The sequence below is a fragment of the Ahaetulla prasina genome, chromosome 1, assembly GCF_028640845.1.
Source record: "Ahaetulla prasina isolate Xishuangbanna chromosome 1, ASM2864084v1, whole genome shotgun sequence".
NCBI lineage: Eukaryota > Metazoa > Chordata > Lepidosauria > Squamata > Colubridae > Ahaetulla > Ahaetulla prasina.
This window is the reverse complement of record NC_080539.1, coordinates 216,592,917-216,619,824: the sequence shown is the minus strand read 5'-3', so window position 1 is coordinate 216,619,824 and position 26,908 is coordinate 216,592,917. Positions and strand designations below refer to the sequence as shown.

General features: G+C 42.4%; 1 protein-coding gene across 2 annotated transcripts in view; it reads left to right on the top strand.

Annotated features, from left to right (window-relative positions):
- Positions 1 to 26,908, top strand: part of ITGA6 (integrin subunit alpha 6) — a 75,424-nt gene that overhangs the window by 39,269 nt on the left and 9,247 nt on the right. For both annotated transcript variants that reach the window (XM_058190543.1, XM_058190534.1), the window contains exons 6-23: positions 2,186 to 2,399; positions 3,853 to 4,046; positions 5,040 to 5,131; positions 12,658 to 12,785; positions 14,037 to 14,132; positions 15,074 to 15,135; positions 16,207 to 16,364; positions 17,326 to 17,484; positions 18,741 to 18,856; positions 18,946 to 19,135; positions 19,232 to 19,315; positions 20,732 to 20,811; positions 20,977 to 21,054; positions 21,144 to 21,246; positions 23,404 to 23,577; positions 24,687 to 24,785; positions 26,080 to 26,190; positions 26,275 to 26,370. In XM_058190543.1, the coding sequence (XP_058046526.1) occupies positions 2,186 to 2,399; positions 3,853 to 4,046; positions 5,040 to 5,131; positions 12,658 to 12,785; positions 14,037 to 14,132; positions 15,074 to 15,135; positions 16,207 to 16,364; positions 17,326 to 17,484; positions 18,741 to 18,856; positions 18,946 to 19,135; positions 19,232 to 19,315; positions 20,732 to 20,811; positions 20,977 to 21,054; positions 21,144 to 21,246; positions 23,404 to 23,577; positions 24,687 to 24,785; positions 26,080 to 26,190; positions 26,275 to 26,370 (2,234 nt within the window). The remainder of the gene's footprint in view (positions 1 to 2,185; positions 2,400 to 3,852; positions 4,047 to 5,039; positions 5,132 to 12,657; positions 12,786 to 14,036; positions 14,133 to 15,073; positions 15,136 to 16,206; positions 16,365 to 17,325; positions 17,485 to 18,740; positions 18,857 to 18,945; positions 19,136 to 19,231; positions 19,316 to 20,731; positions 20,812 to 20,976; positions 21,055 to 21,143; positions 21,247 to 23,403; positions 23,578 to 24,686; positions 24,786 to 26,079; positions 26,191 to 26,274; positions 26,371 to 26,908) is intronic.

Below are 26,908 nucleotides of genomic sequence, written 5' to 3'. Positions count from 1 at the left end.
CTCTCAGTGGTTCTAGATAAACATTAAACAGTAATAGGAAGAGGATTGAACCCTCAACTCAGCTTTGCTGGCTGAGGGACTCTGGGAGTTGAAGTCCACAAGTCTAAAAGGGACCAAGGTTGGAGACCCCTGGCCTAGACTGGCCAAAACTGTCATTCAGACTGCTACTAGAACGGTTCTTGGCCTACCCACACCCAACATCCCACTTCTGCAAACACCACCCAACTCTCACCATTATCATTGTGGGCCAGACATTAAAGATGATATTTGCCCATAATATTTAAAGTTCTGACAGGAAAGAGAGAATTAAACAAAAAGAAAGGTAAACAGAGCGATGCACCTGAGTTACAACTGCCCTTCCTTCCAGTTGTTTGAAGGAATGGTAAAATATCAATATTGTAATTGGCTAAGGACAATCACTGTGTATAACATGTAGTTCTGTTCATAGCATAGCATTTAAACATGTGACTTTTCTGGTTTTGTTTTTTTGGGGTTTTTTTCTTCTTCATATTCTTGAAGGACTATCCAGGTGCCTCTAGTTATTACACCACTGCTGCTACCAAAACTGGGAGTACATTTGGCTGGGGCTATGTGAGTCCTATAAAAACTAATGTAGAGTATTTGGCAAATAAATCCTAAATTGACATTCCTGGCAAAGCATGCCCTTTTTTGAGATGTGAGAGTATGACCCATTTTCCATGATAGTGTGAACATTCATTGAACATCGAGGGGTGCTGTAGGTAAGGGGCACACTAATTTTGAAGTGCATGCAGGGCTTTTGTTGTTGTTGTTGTTGTTGTTGTTAATGTTCACTCATCACTGAAATAGCTTGCACGCATAATTAATTAATATATTGAAGTTGGGTTTGCATGTATACGCATTGTATATATGCATCTGTGTCTCGTGTCTTTCTGTTTGTGTATCAGAGGGTAGGAAACTGCAATCTATTGCATCTCTGTCTTCTTCATCCTCTTCCTCGTTTGCATTTTGGTTTTGTGATGTGTATGCAAAAGCAAATAAATGGGTGCTATATATGAAAATGGTGGGTGTGTACATAAAAATAAATAAATGAATGTGTTCTGTTTCCCTCTCCCAATACTCCCAACAAAGAGTCAGTCAAAGGCCTCCTTTTCAAATTTATTTACATAAATGGCTGGATTAGGCTGGATTCCTCTGGCACAGAGATGTTCTGGCCACGTCTACCATGCGCTTGCCAAGTCTCTGGAGATAACTAGGAAATTATAGATAAGGCCAGAGTTACTTACGAATATATTCTTCCCTCCATTGAAACAGTTTGCCCGCACAAATTCACTGCTTTGTCCAAGACAAAAAGCCAGGAAGTTCCGCCTCCTGCTTTATAGTCCCTGTGGGTGTCACTCTGTGACTCATCATTCTTTGACTTTGTCCCAACGCCTCCTCTGCTGCGCGCGCCGGTCACGTCTGCACAGTCTTGCATCAAGCCAAGATTGTTCTTGGGGCGTTGCCAAATCAGAAGAAGGCCTGGGGGAATCAGGCCTTGCCAGCCCCTCCTCCTCCTCCTGGGTGGGTGCCAGGGAGGGAGAGGGCCCAGGGGAAGCAGGCCTTTCCAGTTCCTCCTCACTTTCTGAATCATCCTCCTCCAGGAGTCCCGAGTCTAGGAACCTGGGTCACAACAGAATGGATGGATGAGGGTTGTATTGATGGACTGAGGGATGGATACATAAAAGTTGTACGTGGGATGCAATATTTGTGTCTCTGGGTGTGAGAGGGAAGGAGGGGTGAAAAATTGTATTTTTTTTGTTTCGATCAGCTTTAGTCAAACGAGTGGGTCTTGAGACAGTGGGAATTATAGTCCAACGCGTACAGATATTTGGGAAGATTAAAAGGCCCTTTTCAGTCCTAACTTTGTAAGATTTAACAGTCTTACCCTGTTGCTCCTTCTCTTGAAAAAAAAAAAACAAGAGGAGAAAGAGAAAGATACCGAGAGAAAAAATATTTGTAGTCAAGAGTTGAAATGAGGGGTCCTTTATGTTCTCTTGTAGATGTTTTATTACCAAACTAGGTAACATCATCAGTGCTGGTAGGGGTTGAGGTTTGCTCTCCTTTGAGCATCAAAGGCATTACCTTTGCACACTTTCCTAACCCACCTTTAACATTACAGGTCCCAGTGTGAGGTGTTTACCTGAATATTTGTGTTCTGTTCTAGGGTTTTCTTTGGACTCTGGGAAAGGGATAATCTCTCAGGAGGAGATCACTTTTGTTTCCGGTGCTCCGAGAGCCAACCATAGTGGGGCTGTGGTCCTTCTGAAAAAAGACAGTGACATCCAGCGGGCCTTGTCCTCTGTGCACATATTTGAAGGCGAGGGGCTGGCCTCTTCCTTTGGCTATGATGTGGCCGTTGTGGACCTCAACCACGATGGGTGAGATTCCTCTCCTTCACACCTCCCAGTTGCTTTTCTGTGGTGCGTGATCCGATTTTTTTTTGGCAAAGTCGGAGCGGAATTGGGCTCTCTTTCCCTGCAGAAATAGCAGAGGGCACACAGCATATGCAACACCACTGCATCCCTTTCAGAAAAGCCACCAGCCAGATCTTTTATGCTTTAAACAAAAAACCCTGGACTCCAAATACATGCAGCACAGCAGGTATCAAGTTCAGGAAGGCTAAAAAAAGAAGATGATGGAGAACTTAGATTCTAGAATTTAAACTACTGTATTTTAGCCATGAATTTTGACTGAATCATGCTTAGCTTTGTAGAGTGATGTACATATTTCTTCAGAAGCAAGTGTGGATCCAAAACAGGAATCTCATAAATGCCATGAGATGACCACCTATTGGAAGCGTTACAACCAGCATTGCAGGACCTTTGTGATAATCAACCACCAAAAGACTATTATGAAGCAATATAAGAGGGCTTCCCCAACTTTGTGACCTCCGGATATGTCCAACTGCAGTTTCCATCATTCCTATCCAGCAGTAGTCCTTCATTGCTGAAACTTTTATAGTTGCAGTTAAGAATTTTTTCTTCACAGATGACCATATGGTGGTTAGCACTTAGCTGATTTTGGCTGATTACAAGGTGGGGGGGCGGGAAGCAGGATTAAAACTGGTTAGTATTTGGAAATTATCAGATAGTTATAGGTAGAAGAGAAAATTTAAAAAATGATCTATTTAAAAGCAAGGATAAACCTTGCTTTTGTAAGTATTTTAAGAAAATTCTAAGTATTTTCTAGTATTCTTTTCTAAGAAAGACCTCTATATGTCCATGAAGGAACTAGAAATCCAGCTTGATTCAAGCAAAGAAAATAGAATAGAATTTTTATTGGCCAAGTGTGATTGGACGCACAAGGAATTCGTCTTGGTGCATATCACTCCCATTTTCACACCATGCATTGAACAGGAATGGTTGTAAGCAGTGGTGGGATTCAAATAATTTAACAACCGGTTCTCTGCCCTAATGACTGGCTGTGGCTCAATGGTCATGTAACTGGGTGGGCGTGGCTAACTCACTGTCACTCACGTCAATGGGCGCTTTGCCTTAGCTGGTACAATGTAATAAGAGTTAACTAGAGAGGCAGTTTCTGTAAGCAGGGCAATAAAGATTAGGCTAGAAACAATACCAGAATGCTTCCTGCCTTCCTTCCTTACAGGATTAGCCCTGTAAAGTGGAGAAAAACAAAATAAGATTTCTTCCAAAAACCGGTTCTCCAAACTGCTTAGAATGTTAATAACCGGTTCTCCCGAATAGGTGCGAACTGGCTGAATCCCACCACTGGTTGTAAGTGATCTGATCTCTTCAAAGTTGCTGGGGAGTTCGGTATTTTGGGGGGAGAGAACTTAAAATCAATTTTTGCTCTACTTTTTTTCTTTTTCAGTTGGCAAGATATTGTGGTTGGAGCCCCACAGTATTTTGAGAGAGATGGAGAAATTGGTGGTGCTGCCTATGTATATATTAATCAGGAAGGCAAATGGGACAGAGTAAACCCAATTCGCCTCAATGGATCTAAAGACTCCATGTTTGGGATTGCAGTTGAAAACATCGGTGATGTTAATAAAGATGGCTTTTCAGGTAAGCAGGGAAGAATCCTGTATGGATTGTATGGATTTGGGATTGCAGGGATTTTTTTGTTAACAATTCAGCAGTTGGCCCAAAGTATCCAGAAACCTGAATGCAACATAATGCTTAAACCATACTTCTTCGAAGCCAATAAAATGTTTCTTTATTCATTTATTTTTGTGTGGTTTGTTTATCTTTTTTATATCCCATGTTTTGTTTTAAAATTCGTCAACAAAGCTGACATCACAGAGCTATGAATACCATGAAATACTGAGTAGTGTTTTGTCTAAAATTCAAACATTTGAAACTTGCAGTTATCCTTAGGAAATTTGCACCTTGCAAAACATGTTCTTTGTGGCTTAATTTATAATTTGATATTTGAAGTTTCAGAGATGTATTATTTTACAGTTCTCTCTCATTTGCTAAGATTTGCATGCTTGTTTTGTTATGCCTCATGTCAGTGGTTCTCAACCTTTATAGTGCTGCGTCCCCTTTAATACAGTTCCCCACGATGTGGCGACCCCAACCGTAAAATTATTTTCGTTTTGAATTTATCACGCCTGAAGCCATATTGGCTAGCGATCTGAAGTGCTTGCGATTGCCTTGAGGACGGAGGCATTAAAGAGGAGACTCCTCCCCTATTAAGTTTATCGCGCCTGAAGCCAGATTAGGCTAGCGATTGGGAGTGATTGCAGCTGGCTTGAGAGGGAGACATCAGAACAAAGATTTCTCTCTTTTTTTAATTCATCGCGCCTGAAGCTGAATTCGGCTAGCGATTTGAAGAGCCTGCAGCTGGCTTGTGGAGTCAACCATTGGAGCGTGATTCTTCGACTCGCAAGTATACTTCCCATATTTCTGATGGTCTTAGGCGACCCCTGGCAAATCATCATTCGACCCCCAATGGGGTCGCGACCCACAGGTTGAGAACCACTGCCTTATGTAAACAAGGATGATCACCTTGAGTATTCTGTTTTCTTTCCTCTTTTCTTCTTTTTTAAAATACAGATATTGCTGTAGGGGCTCCTTATGACGGAGAGTTTGGCAAGGTGTATCTCTATCATGGCTCCAGGAATGGAATAAACACAAAACCAGCACAGGTATTAGCTTGCAACATTTGCTTCTGTGTGCAGTGGAATTTAATTTCGTCCACTCACTTGCTCCTGCCCAGTCATTGAAGTCATCAGCTTCTATCACTTACTGGCTTTTTATACTATATTTATTTTACCTAGTATTATATTAGACATACACACACCCCTGGTGCCCTTCCTATAGTTTTTCAAACTTGATTCTTTCTCAATATGTTGGATTTAAACGCTCATCATTTTAGCCGGAGAAGGATTCCCTGGCCTAGTATCTTCAGGGCTCCCCTTCCTGCTTCCTTTCTTCCAGAAGTGCTGGCCCATTCCTTTTCTGCCTTTTAATCATCCCTGTTTTCAGCTCTGTGCAGATTGTGTCATATTTGATGAATGTGTAAGGCGGACGTTGTATGGTAATCAGTGTGCCAAGCATGCATTACCTTTCCACACTCTTCTTTAATAGTCCGAAAAGAACTTTCTGTGTAGAATTCCTGTGGAAATTGGAATCCTTTGTTGGTTTCAAACATGTCTTAAGGGATCTAGTAGACCTAGGTCTCTGTTCATGCTACCATGACATGGACTCACAAGAAGGCACAGTTAATGGGTAGAAAAAGCATTTTGCCTCTCTCCAACAATTTTCCTTAGCAGGAAGGGAAGGAGGGCAGTTGCAAGCTTGGGAGAACAATGCTAGATTGGGAAAAAGTCATTGCATTGGTATAAGGAAGACAACGCACTGTGTTGCATCTTTCAAATATGTATTATGGACAGTAATGTTATTGATGGTGCACCACCACTTCCAACCACCACCCCTCCAAAGAGTATGTTCAGGAACCAAAATGTTGGGGATGGGAGAACCATACGTATTGTGACTCCAGCCCCCGAACCTGGCCCCATGCCCAGAAGTGACTTGGAGCCGGGCCTGCTGCCAGAAAGTGACTTGGACAGTGAGGGGGAAGGGCCGTCAGGACTTACCTCGGCAGCACTGACTTCCCTGGCTCAGCTCCAGGAACCAGAAGCAGGCCAGGTGGAAGAAATAATGAGGCCTAGGAAGTGCTGAGTCATGGAGCCACACCCCACAGGATATAAAAGGCAGCCAGAGCTGCTGTGTCTCTTTGTAACAGGCAAATCCATTGATTACTAGAGCTGAAGTTTGTGACTCACCAGCGTCGTCGTGGAAGATAACGAGGGCTCTTGGCAGACGCTGGCTCTTTTGCCGCCAGAGCTGATAGTGCCGGCTAATTAAGCCATCATTCGGACGGAGGCGGAGGAGGACAGAACACGTATTCTCCTTCCTATTCTCCTTTTCAGTGCTCCAGTTTTTCCTGTCCATATCTCAATGTGAAGGATAGAAAAAGTCAGGAAATACAGAAACATGCAGTATATTATTTATTTTATTTATTTTTATTTTATTTAATTTTTATACCGCCCTTCTCCCGAAGGACTCAGGGCGGTGTACAGGCAAAAGTAAGAACAACACAATATACAAATTAAAATACCATTTAAAAACTTATTAAATTAGCCTGAAATTAAAATTTTCCATACTAAAAACCCCATTTAAAATTAATAAAATTTCCCTTAAAACTAATTTAAGCCAGCCCCGCGCGGATAAAAAGATGTGTTTTTAGTTCGCGACGAAATGTCCGGAGGTCGGGTATTTGACGTAAACCCGGGGGAAGCTCATTCCAGAGTGTGGGTGCCCCCACAGAGAAGGCCCTTCCCCTGGGGGCCGCCAGCCGGCATTGTTTGGCGGACGGCACCCTGAGAAGTCCCTCTCTATGGGAGCGTACGGGTCGGTGGGAGGCATGTGGTAGCAGCAGGCGGTCCCGTAAGTACCCAGGTCCTAAGCCATGGAGCGCTTTAAAGGTCATAACCAACACCTTAAAGTGCACTCGGAAAGCCACAGGCAGCCAGGGCAGCCTGCGCAGGATCGGTGTTACATGGGAGCTCCGTGTAGCCCCCTCTATAACCCGCGCAGCTGCATTCTGGACTAACTGAAGCCTCCGAGCGCACTTCAAGGGGAGCCCCATGTAGAGAGCATTACAGTAATCCAAGCGAGAGGTAACGAGCGCATGAGTGACCGTGCATAAGGCATCCCGATCAAGGAAGGGGCGCAACTGCCGAACCAGGCGAACCTGGTGGAAGGCCCCCCTGGAGACGGCCGTCAAATGATCTTCAAACGACAGCCGATCGTCCAGGAGGACACCTAAGTTGCGCACCCTATCCTTTGGGGCCAATAACTCGCCACCAACAGCCAGCCGCGGCTGCAGCTGACTGAATCGGGGTGCCGGCATCCACAGCCACTCCGTCTTGGAGGGATTAAGCTTGAGCCTGTTTCTCCCCATCCAGACCCGTACGGCCTCCAAACACCGGGACAGCACTTCAACAACTTCATTGGGGTGGTCAGGGGTGGAAAAGTACAACTGAGTGTCATCAGCGTACTGCTGGTATCTCACCCCGAAACCACTGATGATCTCACCCAACGGTTTCATGTAGATGTTGAACAGAAGGGGCGAGAGAATCGACCCCTGAGGGACCCCACAAGTGAGGCCCCTCGCGGTCGACCTCTGCCCCCCTGTCAACACCGTCTGCGACCGGTCAGAGAGATAGGAGGAGAACCACCGATATACGGTGCCTCCCACTCCCAATCCCCCCAACCGGCGCAGCAAGATACCATGGTCGATGGTATCGAACGCCGCTGAGAGGTCTAATAGGACCAGGGCAGAGGAATAACCCCTGTCCCGAGCCCTCCAGAGATCATCCACCAATGCGACCAAAGCTGTCTCCGTGCTGTATCCGGGTCGGAAGCCGGACTGGAACGGGTCTAGATAGACGTCTTCATCCAGGTATTGAGGTAGCTGTCGCGCCACAGCACTCTCTACAACCTTCGCAACAAAGCGAAGGTTGGAGACTGGACGATAATTACCCAAAACAGCTGGGTCCAGGGAAGGCTTCTTAAGGAGGGGTCTCACCACCGCCTCTTTCAAGGCGGCAGGGAAAACCCCTTCCAACAAAGAAGCGTTGATAATCCTCTGGAGCCAGCCTCGTGTCACCTCCTGAGTGGCCAGTACCAGCCAGGAAGGGCACGGGTCCAGTAAACATGTCGTGCCGTGAAGCCTCCCCAACAACCTGTCCACGTCCTCGGGAGCCACAGGGTCGAACTCATCCCAAATGGACTCAACAAGACGTGCCTCCTCTCCTCGCTTGATCATCCCAAATTCGATCCAGACCGTCCCTCAGCTGAGCGATTTTATCGTATAGATAACCGCTAAACTCCTCGGCTCGTCCCTGCAAAGGGTCATCCCGCACCTCCTGATGTAGGAGAGAGCGGGTGACCCGAAACAGGGCGGCCGGGCGGTTATCTGCCGACGCAATGAGGGTGGAGGCGTAGGAACGCCTCGCTTCCCTCATTGCCACTAGGTAGGTCCTAGAATAGGACCTAACTAGTGTCCGATCAGTTTCGGAGCGACTGGACCTCCAGGTGCTCTCCAGGCGTCTTCTCCGGCGTTTCATCTCCCTCAGCCCCTCGGAGAACCAAGGGGCCGGTCGAGATCTACGCCGGGTCAGAGGCCGCAAAGGCGCGACACGGTCCAAGGCCCCGGCCGCGGCCTGTTCCCAGGCCACGACCAGTTCCTCAGTCGTGCCGTGGGCCAGATCCTCAGGGAATGGCCCAAGCTCCGTCAGGAACCTCTCAGGGTCCATCAGGCGCCTGGGACGGAACCACCGTATAGGTTCCGTCTCCCTGCGGTGGTGAATGGCGGTTCGGAAGTCTAGGCGAAGGAGGAAATGATCCGACCATGACATTGGTTCCGTTACTAAATCATCTAATACCAGATCATTTAACCACTGTCCAGAGATATAAAGCAGATCCAGTGTGCCTCCCCCCGTGTGCGTAGGGCCATCATTTACTCGAATCAGGTCCAAGGCCGTCATGGAAGCCAAGAACTCCCGAGCTGCCGTCGATGACGAGCCAGCTGATGGCAGGTTGAAATCCCCCATGACAATAAGTCTGGGGGACTCGACCGCCACAGCAGCAAGTACCTCCAACAGCTCAGGCAGGGCTGTGGTCACGCAGCAAGGAGCCAGGTACGCGATCACCAAGCCCAACTGATTCCTATAACCCCACCGCACATAAAGGGATTCACAACCGGCAATCTGAGGAATAGTGGCCTCCCTCGGCTCTAGATCTTCCTTAATAACAACCGCCACCCCCCCACCCCTACCTTGGACCCTCGGCTGATGAAATGCTCGGAAACCTGGAGGGCACATCTCAACCAGGGGGACCCCTCCCTCTGGGCCCAACCAGGTTTCCGTAATGCCCATAAGGTCCGCGGACTCCCCCTGAATAAGGTCGCAAATCAGAGGAGCCTTATTAACCACGGACCTTGCATTACATAACATCAGCCGAAGATCCAAGCTCTGAGGATCACGACCACCCGAGGAACGGGTAGGGACAGAGGGGCCGGAGCACGCGATCGCTTTCAAACATCGAACGCGTGCTCCCGCAACTCGGTACGGCCCCTCCCCCCCGCCATATCTGCCTCTCCCACTTACCGTACAGATCGAACATCCCTCTAAACCTGGAACGTCCTCCCTCCCTGCCTCCAGACAAGATGGAATAGTGTCGCGAACTAGCACAGGGGCTGGGTCCCTCCCCGACGGGTTTTCCCCCCCACCCGTCGCATCCCTCCCCTTAAGAAACCCTTATTTAAAAACGGTTTAAAAACCCCCACAGATTCTTCTTCCTCGCATGCCACCTCTCCGGGTCCCAAGACCCCTCGTTAAGGCCGGCCATCGATAACCCGGAGGGCCATTCCTGCGAGGCGGGGGAACCTCGCAGTCGGAAGAGGTCAGCGGACGAATATTTCATGCTAAAAGATTAAATAACAGTGGGGAAAAGAAAGGTGTTCCCTAGCCACTTGATGTTATCGTAGCCTATGGACAAAGTCAGGACAGTCACAAACCAGGGCCAAATGCCCGGTAAGGGTAATAAATAAGGTGGAAGTTTGGCTGATGGATTCTGCCATTCAGTACTGCCCATAATGGATACAGCAAAAGTTTTTACCCACTGGTGCCGCCCATAATCAGGTCCAAGGCCGTCCACAATTGATGCCGTCAATAAATAAATAAATACCGGGGACAGGAAAAAAGTTTTCAGCCGCAGATGTCGAATGATGGTATAAATAAAAGTCAGCTAGAGATCTAAAATCCAAAATGTCCAAGCTACCTGTGTCCAATGTCTGTGGTGCCGCTGAAAATAGTCCAGCAAAACAATCCAGCCGCAAGCCGCTGATGATAAATGCGGCCATAACGCAGCCAGACAGTCCCAGATGTTGCCAATGGAACCATCAGATGGGTGGAGTCGTAGAACCATGCTGCTGAGCCATGCCACTGAAGGATAGAGCGGCAGAACATCCAGCCGCCGATGGACATATGCGGCCGGCAGCAGCAAACCACGATCCAGCCCGGCCATTCCTAGCGAGCGCCGCTCCGCGCCCCTCCAGAATGGCCGGCGCCATCTGCCAATTGCCGCTGATGGTATCAGTGCCGCTGCTGCTGGTATCCAAGCCGCTGATGGTATCACTGCCGTTCCATTGACGTAAGGATATTAGCAATAGGACTTAGATAGCAATAGGACTTAGATTTATATACCACTTCACAAGTGCTTTACCACCTTCTCTAAGCGGTTTAGAGTGTCAGCATATTGCCCCCAACAATCTGGGTCCTCGTTTTACCGACCTTGGAAGGATGGAAGGCTGACTCAATTTATAGCTGGTGAGAATCAAACTGCCGACAGTCAGCAGAAGAATGCAGTACTGCATTCTAACCACTGTGCCACCCTGGCTCTTATATATAGTTTTATGGTTTATATTAGATATAGTTTTAGTTTTTTTCAAGAGCTGTCTTACTTGCAAAAGCAACATGCGCTTTTTAAATTTAGGGTATTTAAATGAGCTTATTGACTACCAGCATTTAAGCTTGTCTTCTTCCTTCCTGCTAGCTTTGTGAATATTTTCTTTTTCAGTCAGGTTTTGGATTCTTCTTTTCTGTTTCAGATCATAAGTTTTCTTCATATACGAAGTGAAGAAATGACCTCAGATAAATACAGATATAATTTCTCTTAATTGCCATTGATTCTTCCATTATTCATAAATATTATGCATTCAAGAAATCTGGGAAAAATTGACTACCTGTTCTGAGCAGTCAACAATAAATTCTTAACTGTGTAGGTCAATAATTCTAATAAGAGCTTACAATTTGAAAAGACAGATGAAGAGGTGCATGGCTAATTCTCTTATGCGTGTAGATAGCAACTGGGATGAATTAGAAACTAATGAACAAACTAATTGTGGGGATTAAAAAGTAAGTCACAACTGGCAAATCAAACAAGTTTAAAAGAACACAGCAAAAATGTTCTTCACAGTTCAGAAGCGTTCTGTCATTTGAGCAAAGGTCAGTTCGACCAGAATATTCTTTTTATATTGTTTCCTGTTTAGGAAAATGCACTGGTCTACATAGGAAATTTTTTTAAAAAAAATTGAATTTATATCCTGCCCTTCTCCGAAGACTCAGGGCGGCTTACACTGTGTTAAGCAATAGTCTTCATCCATTTGTATAATTATATACAAAGTCAACTTTTATTGCCCCCAACAATCTGGGTCCTCATTTTACCTACCTTATAAAGAATGGAAGGCTGAGTCAACCTTGGGCCTGGTGGGACTTGAACTTGCAGTAATTGCAAGCAGCTGTGTTAATAACAGACAGACTTAGTCTGCTGAGCCACCAGAGGCCTGCTTAGCAAAGGGCTTGAAATAAACTGCTACTTGCAGTTCAGTGATTCATCTATCTTGCAGCTATCTTGCAGCTTTCATTCTGTCTAGCGGGATCCTGATTTTTTTCATCTGTTTAATACTGTAGATGATAGAATTGCCAGTCACTTTCTTTCAACCATAGACTCGGAGACTGAAAAGCATTCCAGAAGAAGGCAATGGCAAACAACTTATACAGTGGATCTGTTTGGGAAATTGCCAAGAGTCAAGATTGACTTAAAGGGACACCTCAAGACTTCTCCATAAATGGGGTCAAGGGTGGGAGCTAAATGAAGAAAGCAGTGTTGCATTGTTGTTATGCAAATTATGTCCCTTCTCCGCTGGCACTACGATGTCATTCCACGTACAAAAGGGCGGAGCTTCCAGCGCAATGCTGCTTTGGTCATGTTGATGAAAGCATCTGATCCTGTCCCAGAGGAGCTTTTTCAAGAGGCAACTGGACTTTCTTTTTCTTTAAAGACATTTTGCTTCTCATCCAACAAGCTTCTTTAGCATTTTTCTAAGCTTCTTGGATGAGAAGCGAAATGTCTTCAGAGAAAAACAAGAAAGCCCACTTGCCTCTTGAAAAAGTACCTTTGGGACAACCATGACCTGGATGACTGAGAATCTCCATAGACATCTGATCTTGTGGATATCTCAGCCTAGGTTCCCACATATTGAATGTTAAAAGAGTAATTTAACACTGTGCTGCATTTGTATGCTTTCGTTTTGCATTTGTAGATTCTTGATGGCGCGACAAATAATGTCATATTCTTTGGGTACTCTATTACTGGAAATATGGATCTTGATGGAAACTCTTACCCTGACATTGCTGTTGGATCTCTTTCAGATACTGTTTCAGTTTACAGGTATGTGCTGTCTTTACTATGGTTTAACTGTCCCCATAAATAAAAGAGGTTCTTAAAGTAAGCTTATTCAGCTAGTTATCAAATTTGTAAGACCGATAGATTCCATAACAATCTTAAGTCTACTGAGGGGTGTGAAGAATATTTTGAATTCAAACTACCTTGGCTCCGATGTGTTGATTTTTATGCAAATCAGTTGCTTGTAGTGCAGAGTAGATTGTTCCTATCATTTTAGATTAGTATTTCACAACCTTGGGCGACTTTGAGATGGATTGGACTTCAGCTCCCAGAATTCCCCAGCCAGCAAAGAGGAATTCTGAGTTGAAGTCCACCCATCTTAAAGTTGCCAAGGCTGAGAAACACTGTTTTAGATTATTTCCAGTGTGAAACTGTTCTAAAGTCTGAAACATCCCTACTACTATTCGCGTAGGTCCAGTTTCATGCTTGTGAGATCTTTGTTTTTTATACCATTTTATACTATTTTATGCCATTAACAAAGAGGTCCAAGATAGTGGGTGCAAAATAAGTGATTGGAATGGAACCATTTACTTATTTTTACTTACTAGATTTTTAAATCCTACCTTCATTACTTTTATAAATAACTTAAAGCAGTGAGCATACATAATACAGGTAATCCTCGACTTCCAACAGTTTGTTTAGTGATCACTGAAAGTTACAACGGCACTGAAAAAAGTGACTTATGACCATTTTTCACAGTTATGACCTTTGCAGCATCCCCACTTTGTGTGATCAAAATTCAGATGCTTGGCAACTGGTTCGTACTTATGACCGTTGCTGTGTTCCATGGCACCTTTTGCAACCTTCTGACAAGCAAAGTCAATGGGGAAGCCAGATTCACTTAACAACCGGGTTAGTACCAGTAACTGCAGTGGTTCACTTAACAACTGAGGCAAGGATGCAAAATGCGGCAAAACTTACTTAACAAGTATCTCACTTAACAAGAAAAATGGGCTCAATTGTCATCATAAATCGAGGATTACCTGTATTTCTTTCTCCTCCTATTTTCCCACAAATACCACCCTATAAAATGATTTACCCATGGATAGGTATGACTTTAATATACTATTATACAAAATAAAGTAGGGTAGCTTTCATTCTCTTTGCGTGATATCCTAATCTTAAAACTGAAGCTTCAAGTTATTCTTGCTATTTATTAGTAAATAGTAAGTTCTTCTTTCCTATTACTACTTTTATTTTAATGACCTTTTCTCTCCTTGCTTCACATCTTTCAAGATCAAGGCCTGTGATAAGCATTAAAAAATCCATTAAGATCTCTCCAGACAAAATTGATCTGAATATGAAGAACTGTGAAGTACCCGGTAACCTTTGGTGAGCCATTGAACCTTTTGTTTTTGTTTCCATTTTTAGGAAAAAAAGATTTACATGTAAGTGGTTTATGTGGAACTTTAGTCATATCATGGTATACTGTATTGTCATAGGGGTACTCAATTATCCTGCTAATATTTTTAGGATGGTTCTTTCAGAAATTAGTGGTACAGAATAAATACATCACCCCTTCATTAAGGATGGTCCTAACTCTGTTGTAGAACATGGGCTTTGTAAGCAAAGGTCCCAGATTCACGGTCTAGCACAGGGGTGTCAAACTCGCATCGTCACATTGTCGTCACATGATATATCATGACTTTCCCCCCTTTGCTAAAACAGTGATGGGCGTGGCCAGCACATAACGCATCCGGGCCACGAGTTTGACGCCCCTGCTCTAGCGTCTCTAGAAAGACCTGAAAAAAATCCAGCCTTAACCCAGGAGAGAGCAAGGCAAACAAAGGACCGTGTTCCCTTTTCTTATTCTTCTCAGTGCTGACTTTTTGGTACAGTTAGAACAGCAACAAATGCATTGTGCAGCAGAATCAGGACGTTTCAATGCTTAGTTGGAACTCTGTGCCCGGGTGCAGATCTAGACACATATCGAACACTTTCTCTCCCTGATGGAGCCTCCAACTCCACACTAACTTTATTTCAGTTTCCTAAGGCTAGCAAGGATAAAGTCGCAATGTGGAAGCTTTCCAAGAGATAGGGGACTTTCTATATTATGTAATTAGCTTCTAAAGAACTCAGGCCTTGTGCAAAACTGTGTTGTTAGGGCAACTGACCATACTGAACCATAGCTATCTAAAATGTGTCTGAGCTTCCAATATAAGAGGAAGGACTCTCAAAAAGAGATCCTTCCTTTCTGAGTTTACAGTAACTCAAATGACAGCCATATAAAACTTGCTTTTTAAAATCACTTTTATCCTCTTGAACTTTTGCAGCCTGAACATTAGATCATGTTTCGAATATACAGCCAGTGACAGTAACTTCAATCAGAAAATAAGTAAGTTTTTATAATAATAGTTGTCTATCATTAGTGTCCCAGAAGATGACAGTACTTTGTTGATCTTTGGCCTCTTAAGTCTGAAAGATCTGAAATTTAGAACAGTTGTCTTCAAAATGGATTGAATGCCCATTTCAAGGAAAATATGTTCCATTTTATTTATTTATTTTTAAACCCACCCCACCCCGTACCAAAAATGTGCTAAAACGGTTAAGGCTGCAGAGTACTGGCACTTTTTTTGCTCTTCTGTTTGTTTCCTTTCAAAACAAAACTCACACCATGTTATTACCGTAATTCTTGAGATTATCAACCATCATGTGGCTGTATTAACTCATTGTGCCAATGAACTTAAATATAGCAATTGGAATAAGGCACAAAACTATATCATTTAGCAAATATATATATATAATAAGACAGGGTGACAGGGTCTTATTTTTGGGGAAACACAGTATGTGTGTGTGTGTGTGTGTGTGTGTGTGTGTATGTAGGTCTTCAGTTATTCGGGTTTTCTCCCGCGTAAAATTGGAAGTGTCTTGGCGACGTTTCGACGAAGTCTCATTCGTCATCTTCAGGCTTCAGCTTCGTGCTTCTGGGAGCAATGAAAGAAACGTCGCCAAGACACTTCCAATTTTACGCAGGAGAAAACCCGAATAACCAAAGACCTACGTATTTTATATATATATATAAAATATGTTATATTTTTTATATATATAGTTAGATAGATAGGTAGGTAGATAGATTGATTGATTGATTTTAGTTATAGTTACAGTTTTATATATATATACAGATAGGATAGGTAGATAGATAGATAATGTTGATAGCTAGTAGCTAGCTAGCTAGATGATAGATAGATAGATAGATAGATAGATAGATAGATAGATAGATAGATAGATATAACTAGTATAATTATTTTTCAAAATAGAAGTATTTGGATAGTTGGCGAACTATGTGGAGTGGTTTTCTTCTTCATAGACCTAGCTTGGATGGAGTGCAATTTTTATTGTGCTATATCTCTTAGCCTTACTATTTCCAAGTGTTTTGTTTTTTCTTTCATACTTCTCCTTTCTCTAGTTTTGGACTATACATTTGAAGCAGAAAATGAGAGGAAGCGATTACGCTTGCACCCAAGAGTGCATTTTTCTAAGCTTCCCTCTGTTCCATTTAGCGGAACTGTAACTCTCAAAGGACAGAAGATGGAAGAGTGTGTGAATAGCAGGCTCGAATTAGAGGTAAGGTGGTAAAAAAAGGGCTGCAATTGTTGTAGGGCTCTCATTTTCAGGTTATAGTTGAATCAAACCCAACATTAGTATAGGGATAGTGTGCTGCCCCAACACTCTCACACACATGGGTTTTAGAGTTTATTAATACTCCCAGCAGTTCCCTTTGCCCAGCCTCAGAACTGTCTCAAATAAATCCAGCCACAAACAGGCCAAAATTAATCCACAAAACAATAGAAAGTTGCTCCAACAAGTAAGTCCACCAAAGAAACTTAAAGCCGCCAGGCAAAACTGAAAATACATCCACAAGAGCTCACTTGGCAAAGGAAGTTCAGAGTCTCCAAAGCACAAAGTCAAGCAGGAAGCATGAACAAACACACAGCCATAAACCAAACATGTTTTTCCCAGCAATGCCTGCCATGATAAATAGCTTTCTGGTGCCCATCAAGACGGGCGGGGCCTTCTCCTGAGGAATCTGGCAGATCTCCTTTGCTCTTGTCTTTTCTCTGTCGTGCTCTCGGATCCAACATGGAAGGCAGCTCCTCCTCCTCTTCACTGACCTGCAAATCGTCTCCAGCCGGACCCCCCTGTAAATCTTTTTCAGCCGGCAGTTCGGAGTCATTAATTAATTAACCCAGTTCCTGACATGGCAGGAATGAGCTTATCCTCTCTTGAGCTAGCCTCCAAGGAAGAATCAGAGGAGTCTCCAAGGGAGGCCTCACAGGTGACCAGCTTGTGGATCACATGTCCTAAAATTGTAGGACACCCAGAATTATTGGAAATTGTGTGGCCTATAAATTGCTTGCTTGCTTGTTTGTATGTTGAATGAATGAATGAATGAATGAATGAATGAATGAATGAATGAATAGCATTATATTCCAGTTTTCTGGAAGTATATGTTAGTAGGTTTCAAATCAACCCAGTTGGAGTGAAATCCATATATTAATCAGAACTTTCTTCTCTTATTTCTTAGGAAAAGATCAAAGATAAATTGCGTCCAATTCCTGTATCTCTTAGCATTGCAATTCATACCCCTGAGACCTCTGTAAAACCCAGAAGAAGACAGGGAAGGTCACTGCCAGATCTTACTCCAATTCTGAATGCTAGTGAGCCCAACACGGTGCATTCAGAGGTAAGTTATCTACTTGAATCTTTATGCTAGATATCTATAAGGGTCTTACTATGCTATATCATCATTAGAAAATCTATTAAAAAAGGAAATATTATCTCAACAATGTTTGCCACTTCAGTCAGTGCCAATATACTGTATATTATTTTGTCAAAAAAAAGAAGGTTGCAAGCATTGGGGATGAAAAGTAAATCCTCCATCCCTTGTTGGAGATAATAAAAAGGCACATTAAATTGTGTTCCTCTTCCCACAGACTGATGGCTCTGTAGCCTCCTTCCCATAATTTTGTACTGCTAAGTGTTGTGATACACCTGTTAAGAGTTGTGATAACCTGTCCCTGAGCTTGAAATGCTGGTTCAAATACAAGGTGGCCTCCTTGCTCCTGATGAATAGAACGTCGACTTCTTAGTACTGAGAATTGTTGATGGGCAAGAGTGGAGGTGTCTCACTTGGCAAGTTTAAGAGTTGTGGACTTCAACTCTCAGAATTCCTCAGCCAGCCATGCTGGCAGAGGAATTCTGGGAGTTGAAGCCCACAAATCAGGAGCAAAATTGCCAAATTAGACCTGGTCTAGACCAGGGGTCAACAACATGTGGCTCTGGAGGTTCTTTCATCCCTCTGCTGCGGCTCCCTGTCACTGGTTGGCTCCACAATTGATAGGGCTTTCGGTTAGGATAGGTAGAGGAAAAAGGACCGCGCTAGGAGGAGGCTCTATGGTGGGGGAACTGGACTTCCGGTCGGCAGAGGAAAAAGGATGCCACACTAGGAGAAATCTCTATGGTGGGAGAACTGGACTTCCAGTCAGCTCCAGAATTGAATGGGGGGCTTCTGGTTAGGACCTTTGTGGCTCTTTGAGTGTTTAAGGTTGCCAACCCCTGGTCTAGACAAATTGCCAACATTGATTCACCTGTCCTATTCCTGGATCTAAACATTATTGAAATAAAGTAAAAATAGGGAAGTGGGTCTTATCCCATCCTGGTGGAGTAGCAAAGGTACTTATTTGTGGAAATGAAAAAAAAAATAGGATAGGAAGAACTGAAGGTAACTTTCTGGGGAATTCAACAAGGCGACGGGATTGATAGATTTGATATTGAGTCTGAATTATTTTTCTATTTATGGTTGCATATAATGAGACAACTGACTGCTGCTCATATTAATACATATTATAAAATAAATTAGAACAGCTTCCTTCCTCTTGATTTTTGTCATATCACCTGTGGCATTTGCTACCAAACCATTGAACTTGTATTCTCTCTTAGGTGCAGTTTCTGAAAGAAGGTTGTGGATCAGACAACATATGCCACAGCAATCTGAAGATGCATTACCGATTTTGCACCAAAGAGGGAAACGACGAAAGATATGCCTATCTCCCCATGTAAGTCTACAGAAGGAATTGGCAAGAATGTGGTATTAACGCTTTTACCCTCCAGTTCCCATTGATGTGACTCTGTTCTGTTTCTCCAGGGAAAACAATGTTCCAGTGCTTGTACTCAAAGACCAGAAAGATATCGCCCTTGAAATCACAGTGACCAACAGTCCTTCTAATGCCATGCAACCCCTGACAGACGGTGAAGACGCTCATGAAGCGAAATTTGTAGCAACCTTTCCTGACAGCTTGACTTATTCTGCTTTCAGGGAGTTGAAGAGCTTTCCGGTAAACAATTCCGCCAAATTGATGAGGATATTCAAAGATACTGTAGTTTCACTTAATTTTGGCTTGATGCAGCTGTTTTTTTTTTAATTAATTCAGGAAAAACTCATCTCCTGTGGTGCTAATCCAAATGGCTCTCAAGTGGACTGTGAACTTGGAAATCCTTTTAAAAGAAATTCTACCGTAAGTATGGTTTCTTTTATGAGCTGTGGTGGCGCAGTGGTTAGAATGCAGTACTGCAGGCTACTTCTGCTGCCTGCCGGCTGGCTGCAATTTACCAATTCAGTTCTGACCGGCTCAAGGTTGACTAAGCCTTCCATCCTTCCAAGGTAAATTTTGCTTGTTAGAAACTCCCTAGTTGCAAATGACATTTCCAGAACCCTGTGATGCTGCAACCATCATAAATACACGTCGGTTGCCAAGCACTTGTGATTTGATTACATGACTGTGGGAATCCTGTAATGGTCGTAAGTGTGAGAACTGGTCATTATTCACTTTTTTTTCCAATTCTACTGTAACTTTGAATGCTCTATAAATGAATGGCTGTGTGATGACCAGGGCATGGCACAGAGTTAACACAAACAGATGGCAGTTCAAACTGCCCCTTTATTGCTCCAAATTTCCCCAAATGCTCCCACGTTTCTGGCCAGTCCCAGAGCAAAATGATGTCAAACCCCCCCACACACACATACCTCAAGCAGCTTCTGGCTGCAAATAGTCCAGCCCAGCGCTATGTACACCAAGGCTGCACAGCAATAAATCCAGTAGGGCAAATCAAGGAGTTCAGGAAGCAAAGGATCCAGGTAATTAGTCCAGAAAGCCAGAAAGAATGCAAGGACTCTTGGGAAGTTCAAACGTTGGCACCCAACACTTCAGGAACTCAGCATTTGTTCCTGACAAATGCCCTTCCCCACTGCGTCTCCTTAAGTCTCATTCCCCGGGTGTGCCTTGTGAAGATGGGTGGGGCACTCTTCTCCCGAGTAGCCTGCTCAGTCTTTACTGATCTCGCCTTCTCTCCACTCTCCATGCTCCCGGATCAGAAGGGAGTGGTCCTTGCTTCTCGCCTGAGCTCTTGACTCTCATGTTCATTCTGCCCCTTCCTGTCTACAAGCTGCCCTAATCCTGAAAGGCCCGCCCTGACTGGCCCTGCCCTTCCCCTTTTTCCTCTGAAGATGGACATGACAGGCTGCAAGTCCAGGACTACCTGCATACTATCCCCTCATTAAATGACTGAATTTAAAAATTAAAGTAGAACCATATTTATCTGTATGATCAAACGTATCAGAAATTAAGCAAAGCAGCTACTCCTTATTTCTTATTTATGGCAGAAATAAATAAAAGTAATATTAAAAGAGACTTTGCACTTTTAGCAAAAAGTGAGAATCAGGGGAAGGATACATAATGTTAAAAAGCTAGAAATTATACAATGCTTACTGTAAAACTCCTCACTAAAACATTTCAGTAACAAATAAGACACTGCCACCAGTATGTCAGTTATGTCTCTCTGATTTTAATCAATCCCAGGAAATTAACCAATTACGGCATAGAAGATTTATGCCTTCAATATAGTATAATCATTCTTTTTATTCCTTTTCTTAGGTTACATTTTATGTGATTTTAAGTACAACCAAGGTTAATGTCGATACGAAAGAGCTGGATATCAATCTGAAATTGGAAACGTAAGATCTTTTTTTTTTTTAAACGGGATTCAACATGTTTCCTACTTTGTTTCTAATACTTAGATATGGCCTAAGTGCAGGAATAGGTTGTGAACGCATTTGCATTATAACATGAAAATAATTAACTATTCCTTGAAGTATCATTTTGCTTCCTTTTTGTTGCAGGACAAGCAACCAGACTAATTTGGAACCAATTACTGCGAAAGCTAAAGTTGTTATTGAATTGCTTTTATCACTTACAGGGTAAGTGTCCTTTAGAAACCAGTGCCAGAAACGGTCCCTTTTAAAAGTCATTTTCATATTTATTTATTTTTTGTTTTTTTTTACAACAGGGTTGCTAAACCTTCCCAGGTATATTTTGGAGGTAATATTATTGGGGAAAGTGCAATGAAATCTGAAGATGAGATCGGTAGTTTAATTGAATATGAATTCAGGGTAAGTTGGCATACATGAAAAAAAGCATATTTCCTTTTTTGGTGATCAAATAAAACTTGAAATTTCACACAAAGTCTTGCCTGTGAATCTCAATGGCGTTTTTTTAAAAAAAGATCCTCACTAGGGAGAAGTTAGCCTTTGCTTTTCTGGCAAAAGCAATGCACAGATGTTCAGCTGTGCCTATAGCTATATCAATGATGGCGAACCTTTTTGGCACCGCGTGGCCAAACCAGAACGTGCAGGCGCATGTGCTCACATGTGTGTGTGCGAGAGCACCGGAAACCCAAAGACCAGCTGCATGCGCCGGCCAGATGGTCTTTGGGTTTCTGGCGCATGCATGCGCACTGGCCGGCTGGTTTTCAGGTTTCCGGTGCTCCGGAGTGCGTGAAGACCAGCTGGCTGGTGCGCATGCACACTCCAGAAACCAGAAGAGCAGCTGGCGATGGCGCGCGTGCCCTCGGAGAGGGCTCTGTGTGCCACCTCTGGCACACGTGCCATAGGTTCGCCATCACAGAGCTAGCTGTATCATTGTTTGAAATCAACCAGTAAACTTGGGTGCTTAGGACCTGGGTACTTACGGGACCGCCTGCTGTTACCTTATGCCTCCCACCGACCAGTACGCTCACACAGAGAGGGTCTTCTCAGGATGCCGTCCGCCAAACAATGTCGGCTGGCGGCCCCCAGGGGTAGGGCCTTCTCTGTTGGAGCTCCTACTCTTTGGAACGAACTTCCCCCTGGTTTACGCCAATTGCCTGACCTTCGGACCTTTCGCCGTGAGCTGAAAACGCACTTATTTATTCAAGCGGGACTGGCTTAATAGTTTTAAATTTTAATTGGGGTTTTAATTGGGGTTTTATTATTATTTTAGGGTTTTTAAATTTTAAATTTTATATGTCGGCCATTTTGTAATATGCTCTGTTTAAATTTTTTGTTTTAATTGTATATACATTGGGTTTTTATCTTTTGGCTGTACACCGCCCTGAGTCCTTCGGGAGAAGGGCGGTATAAAAATCTAAACAAATAAATAAATAAACAAATAAATAAAAACAAGAGATAAAATAAGGTACTCAGTATTGTTGCATTTTATACTCAAACTATTTCACATCTTTTAAATGTACCATTAAATGCATATTCCTGAGAAATATTTGAAGGGGTAGGGATAAGGGAAAATCCCAAACTGTATAGTGATTAAAGAATAATACCTACTAACATTAAAAAGCTATGTTTATTTTTAATTGATAATCGTCTCTTCATAGTGGGTGGTTCTTGATATGTGCTTAGGTCTTCTAATTAATTGCATTTGCCCCAAACTTGTGTAAAGATGCCAATTTCCATCTTTAGGGAGTGCATCAGCACTGCCTCCAGTCTATTTAATTTGGTAGTGTACACACATGCTGTTAAAGAGAAAAAAGAGAGAAGAAAAGAAAGAATCTGAGATGAGAGTTCATTCCATAGTAAATATTGTGGGAATGTAATCTTAGATTTTAAATTCCCATGATAGGAATGATCAACACAAGATTCTCACACTGGTAATGAGAAAGGAGAGACATTTTTTTCCCCTTTTGGTCCTTGGTACCTTGTAATAAATCTGCTCTAGACAATTGTTGGACTTAAGAATAAAGGAGTGGGGAGTGACGCAGAGTTACAGGAACTTTCTTCCATCAGCAGGAATCTTTGGTGTGTCAGAGTCCTGTTCCATAAACCGAAGGAGAACTACCAAACTAATGATGTTTATCAGTCATAGGAATCACTAGAAATACTAATTTCAGATGTTCCTAGTCCCCAGGACTCACCTGCCCTCAAGCTGCTTATATGAAACAGAATTGTTTTTTAAATCATACATTCAAGTGATTTTGGTTCTGTTAGAATTTTCTTAAAATCAAAGATGCAAGCAAAATAAATAAAATGGGTCATGTATCACGACACACTCTTTGTGATTGTATTGGAAGTTGAGCAACCTACTTCAATCTGACCTAGACATTTGGAAATGTCTACACTGAAGAAGAAATTTAGAAATTTATACTATCTTGTCATAATAAGCAAAAAGGAAACACATTCATAGTAAATAGAATATTTGCATTTATTTTACATGATAGTTTTTTAAGGGTGTTATCTACTGACTAATACGAGCAAATGCGTGTATTTTGTTTCTGGCAGATCACGAACTTAGGTAAACCATTGAAAACATTTGGTACAGCGTTCTTGGAAATTATGTGGCCGAAAGAACTGAGAGGAGGCAAGTGGTTGCTCTATTTGGTTTCCATTCATTCGAAGGAATTAGGAGAATTACAGTGTACTCCTGAAAATGAAATAAATCTTTTGAATGTTCAGGTAAATGAGTGCGACTGCATATTTTTCGATTAAATTGGCTGTTCTGTGGTATTTATAAGGGATTGGTGATTGGGCTGGCTCAATCTCAGCTTCTTGAAGAATAAAGAATGAAACACCTCAGGATCTTTGCCAGTTTCTTTGCCACACTATTTTGGCAAGTCCTGCTGATATTTCACATAGTTGGAATGTATGAAAAAAAGATTATTGCCTTTTTTTGGGTGATCAAATAAACTTGAAATTACACACGCAGTCTTGCCTTTGTATCTCAATAGCAAGAATAAGCTAGTTTGATCTAGTGGTTAAGGCACCAGATTAGAAAGTGGGTTTCTGTGAGTTCTAGTCCCACCTTAGCCAAGAAAACCAGCTGAGTGTCCTTGGGCCAGTCACTCTCTCTCAGCCCAACCCACCTCACAGGGTTGTTGTTGTAGGAAAAATAGGAAGATGTATGTTGGATATGTTCGCCACCTTGAGTTATTTGTAAAATAAAGGTAGGATACAAATAAAATAAAAATAAATAAATTTCTGGAATGCAGGAACGGATAACATCCAGTTATCTGTTTGAATTAGAAATGAAGAATATAGATAGAAAAGTTTTCTTTCCTTTCTCTTGAGGGAGACTATACTTGTGCATAAATAGCTTGTGGAATTTTCATACTCCTTGCTTTATAAATTCAGTATGGATTCCATTAAGAAGCCTCTATCCCAACAAATTCCATCTTCCTGCTTGGGGCAAGTAAACCTACAACAACGTATTTATATGCTACCAGTGTAGTTATTTCTTCTTTGGTCCTAGTGGACCTAAGGCAGAGTTCGCTAAGCTCTTCATAACCCAGAACTGAGGGAAAGAACCTATCCCATGTATGACATGGGTATAGCTTATGTCACAATGGCATACTTTTTTTGTCGTTTAACCTGCCTTAGCACTCCCAATAAAATCTATAAAGATTTTTGAAAACTATACTGAAATGAAAACTTAATAAAAATTCATGAACTTGGCTACAGAATTCAGTAGTGAAATCTGCCTTAAACGGTTGTTTCTGTTTATTTTTTTAAATTATCCACAGCATGCTTTATGTTAATTACTTTTGTATGTCTGTTCATATTCCTAGCGGTCTCAAAATTCACGGATAAAACGTGAAGTTGCAGAGAAGCAGACAGATGGTGGCAAAAGCTTTTCTTTGTTTCCAGAAAGAAAGTATGAGACATTGGTAAGCACTTATTTAACCAGTGACAAATTGCCTTGTCAACTTCCCCCTCAGTATTTATTTTTGGAACCAGAAATAAGGCATGTGTTCCAAAATAACAAGAACTCCACGCTTGCTTTGTTTCTTTCAGATTTCAGAGTCTACTAAGTGCAGTCTATTATTCAAGTACACCTATTAAACTATGCTTAGCACATTTAAAATACCCATGTTTAAAATTTCTAAACACCCAGAAGAGTTTAATGATGCCTAGTTTCATGGTGTGTCATAGTTTCATACAGTGTCATATTAAGGATTTATTGAAAATTAAATTCTAGCGAGTGATAACTTGAAACATAAGAAAGCCTGTAAAGGCTACAGATAGCCATTTGGAGTGAGCCATTTTGATGTAGTGGTTAAAGTCACTGGGCTAGAAGCCAGGTGACAGTGAGTTCTAGTCTTGCCTTAGGTGTGAAGTCAACTAGGTGACTTGGGCCAATCACTTTTGCTCAGTTCTAAGAAGGTGTCAAAGGGGAAACCACTTACAAAAATCTTGCTAAGAAACTGCAGGGACCTGTCCAGGCAGTTACCAGGAGTCAAGATTGACTCGAAGAGACAAAATAAGTAAATAAGCCATTGGTAAAAAATGTTCAAAGGCAGAAAGATAGAAAGACATGGAAATACGTTTTATGAAAATAACCTCCCAGCCTCTTTCATATACATGTATAGACACATTTGCTGAATTTATTCTTTAGTGAAATTAGGACTTTATCCAACCAGGTGATTAGAGCAGTAGCACTACAATAAACTTGAGACCTCTACAGCTGCAATTCCTTAATTCTAATGAGAACATCCCCCACCCCCCCAAAAAGTGTGATTTTCCTAGGCCTCCTTATGAGCATGGAAAGTCCTGCCATTCTTGCCTCTTTGATGTCTGTAGACTTCATGGTTGGGCAAAATGGGGTGTGCAACAACAGAATGCAAACAGCTTGAATCCAGTATTCCTGTTCCATAAATTCCCAAGCAAGCAGCAAAATTATGCCATCCTTGGACACCTGAAGTGAATTTTGCATTCACTGGAACCCCTGCCATGATGTGGGCCATAAGAAACTCAACAAGGAAAATAAGATTAAAAACTTCTCTATTTTTTCTTCATACAGATGTCCTCTTTCCTCTCATTTTAGGATTGCTCTATCAATGTTTTTCCATTGGGTTTTTTGGGGGGAAAAGCTTGCTGGGTCATAGGACTTGCAAAACAAAAATGCTGTATATCTGTTTTGAGTTTAGGTTTTTTTGAAAGCTTTCCGTGTATTACTTACAGGAATGCAACGAAGAGGCAAACTGCGTCAACATAACATGTTCCTTGCAAGGCTTAGACAGTAAAGCCATAGTAGTACTGCGCTCAAGGTTGTGGAACAGCACCTTCCTCGAGGTAGACTCCCTGAACTTGTCTTACACAGATTTGAACTGAGTTCTTGTTTTTGTTTTAAAGGAAGTTTCTTTTACTACCCTCTAGGAATTCTATAAAATGAACTATCTAGACATTCCTGTTAGAGCTAGAATTGGCATTTCTGCTGCAGATAACGTCAAGCTGGCAAATGAAGCTACGAACGTGAGTCTGCAATATTTCTCTACTTATGGCTGTCATAAGTGTGAATTGTTGACTGTAAATCCTTCCTTCCTACCTACCTACCTACCTATCATTTCAGTGGGATAGCACAGCATGTTCAGACCTGGAAAACTCTAGACACTTTGGTAACTAATTTCTAAATGTTAGTTATACCTTTTCCTCAAATAGCATTTAGAAATTCATTATTTCCAGAGCTGATTCTGAAAGAAACTCTGTGGAACTGTTTAGGGGAGGCAAATGATTCTGCGTTGTTCTTGTGAATGAGTAAAATGTTTTAGATCAATAGTGAGCAATCTTAAAAGAAAAAGTGACCTTAAAGCCTCCTTCCGAGTGACCCCAATGGCCAAGATCAGCTGCATACTTTTTCACTTTTTTCAGGAGGAAAACTAGTGAAAACCCTAAAAGAGGCTTACAAAGTCCAGTTTTTTAAAAGCTAAAGCAGTTTTCCCCCTCTATCTAAAATCTTTACTTCCATTTAGAATTCAGTGTTTGTTATGTCTCCCAAAAACTAAAACAGATG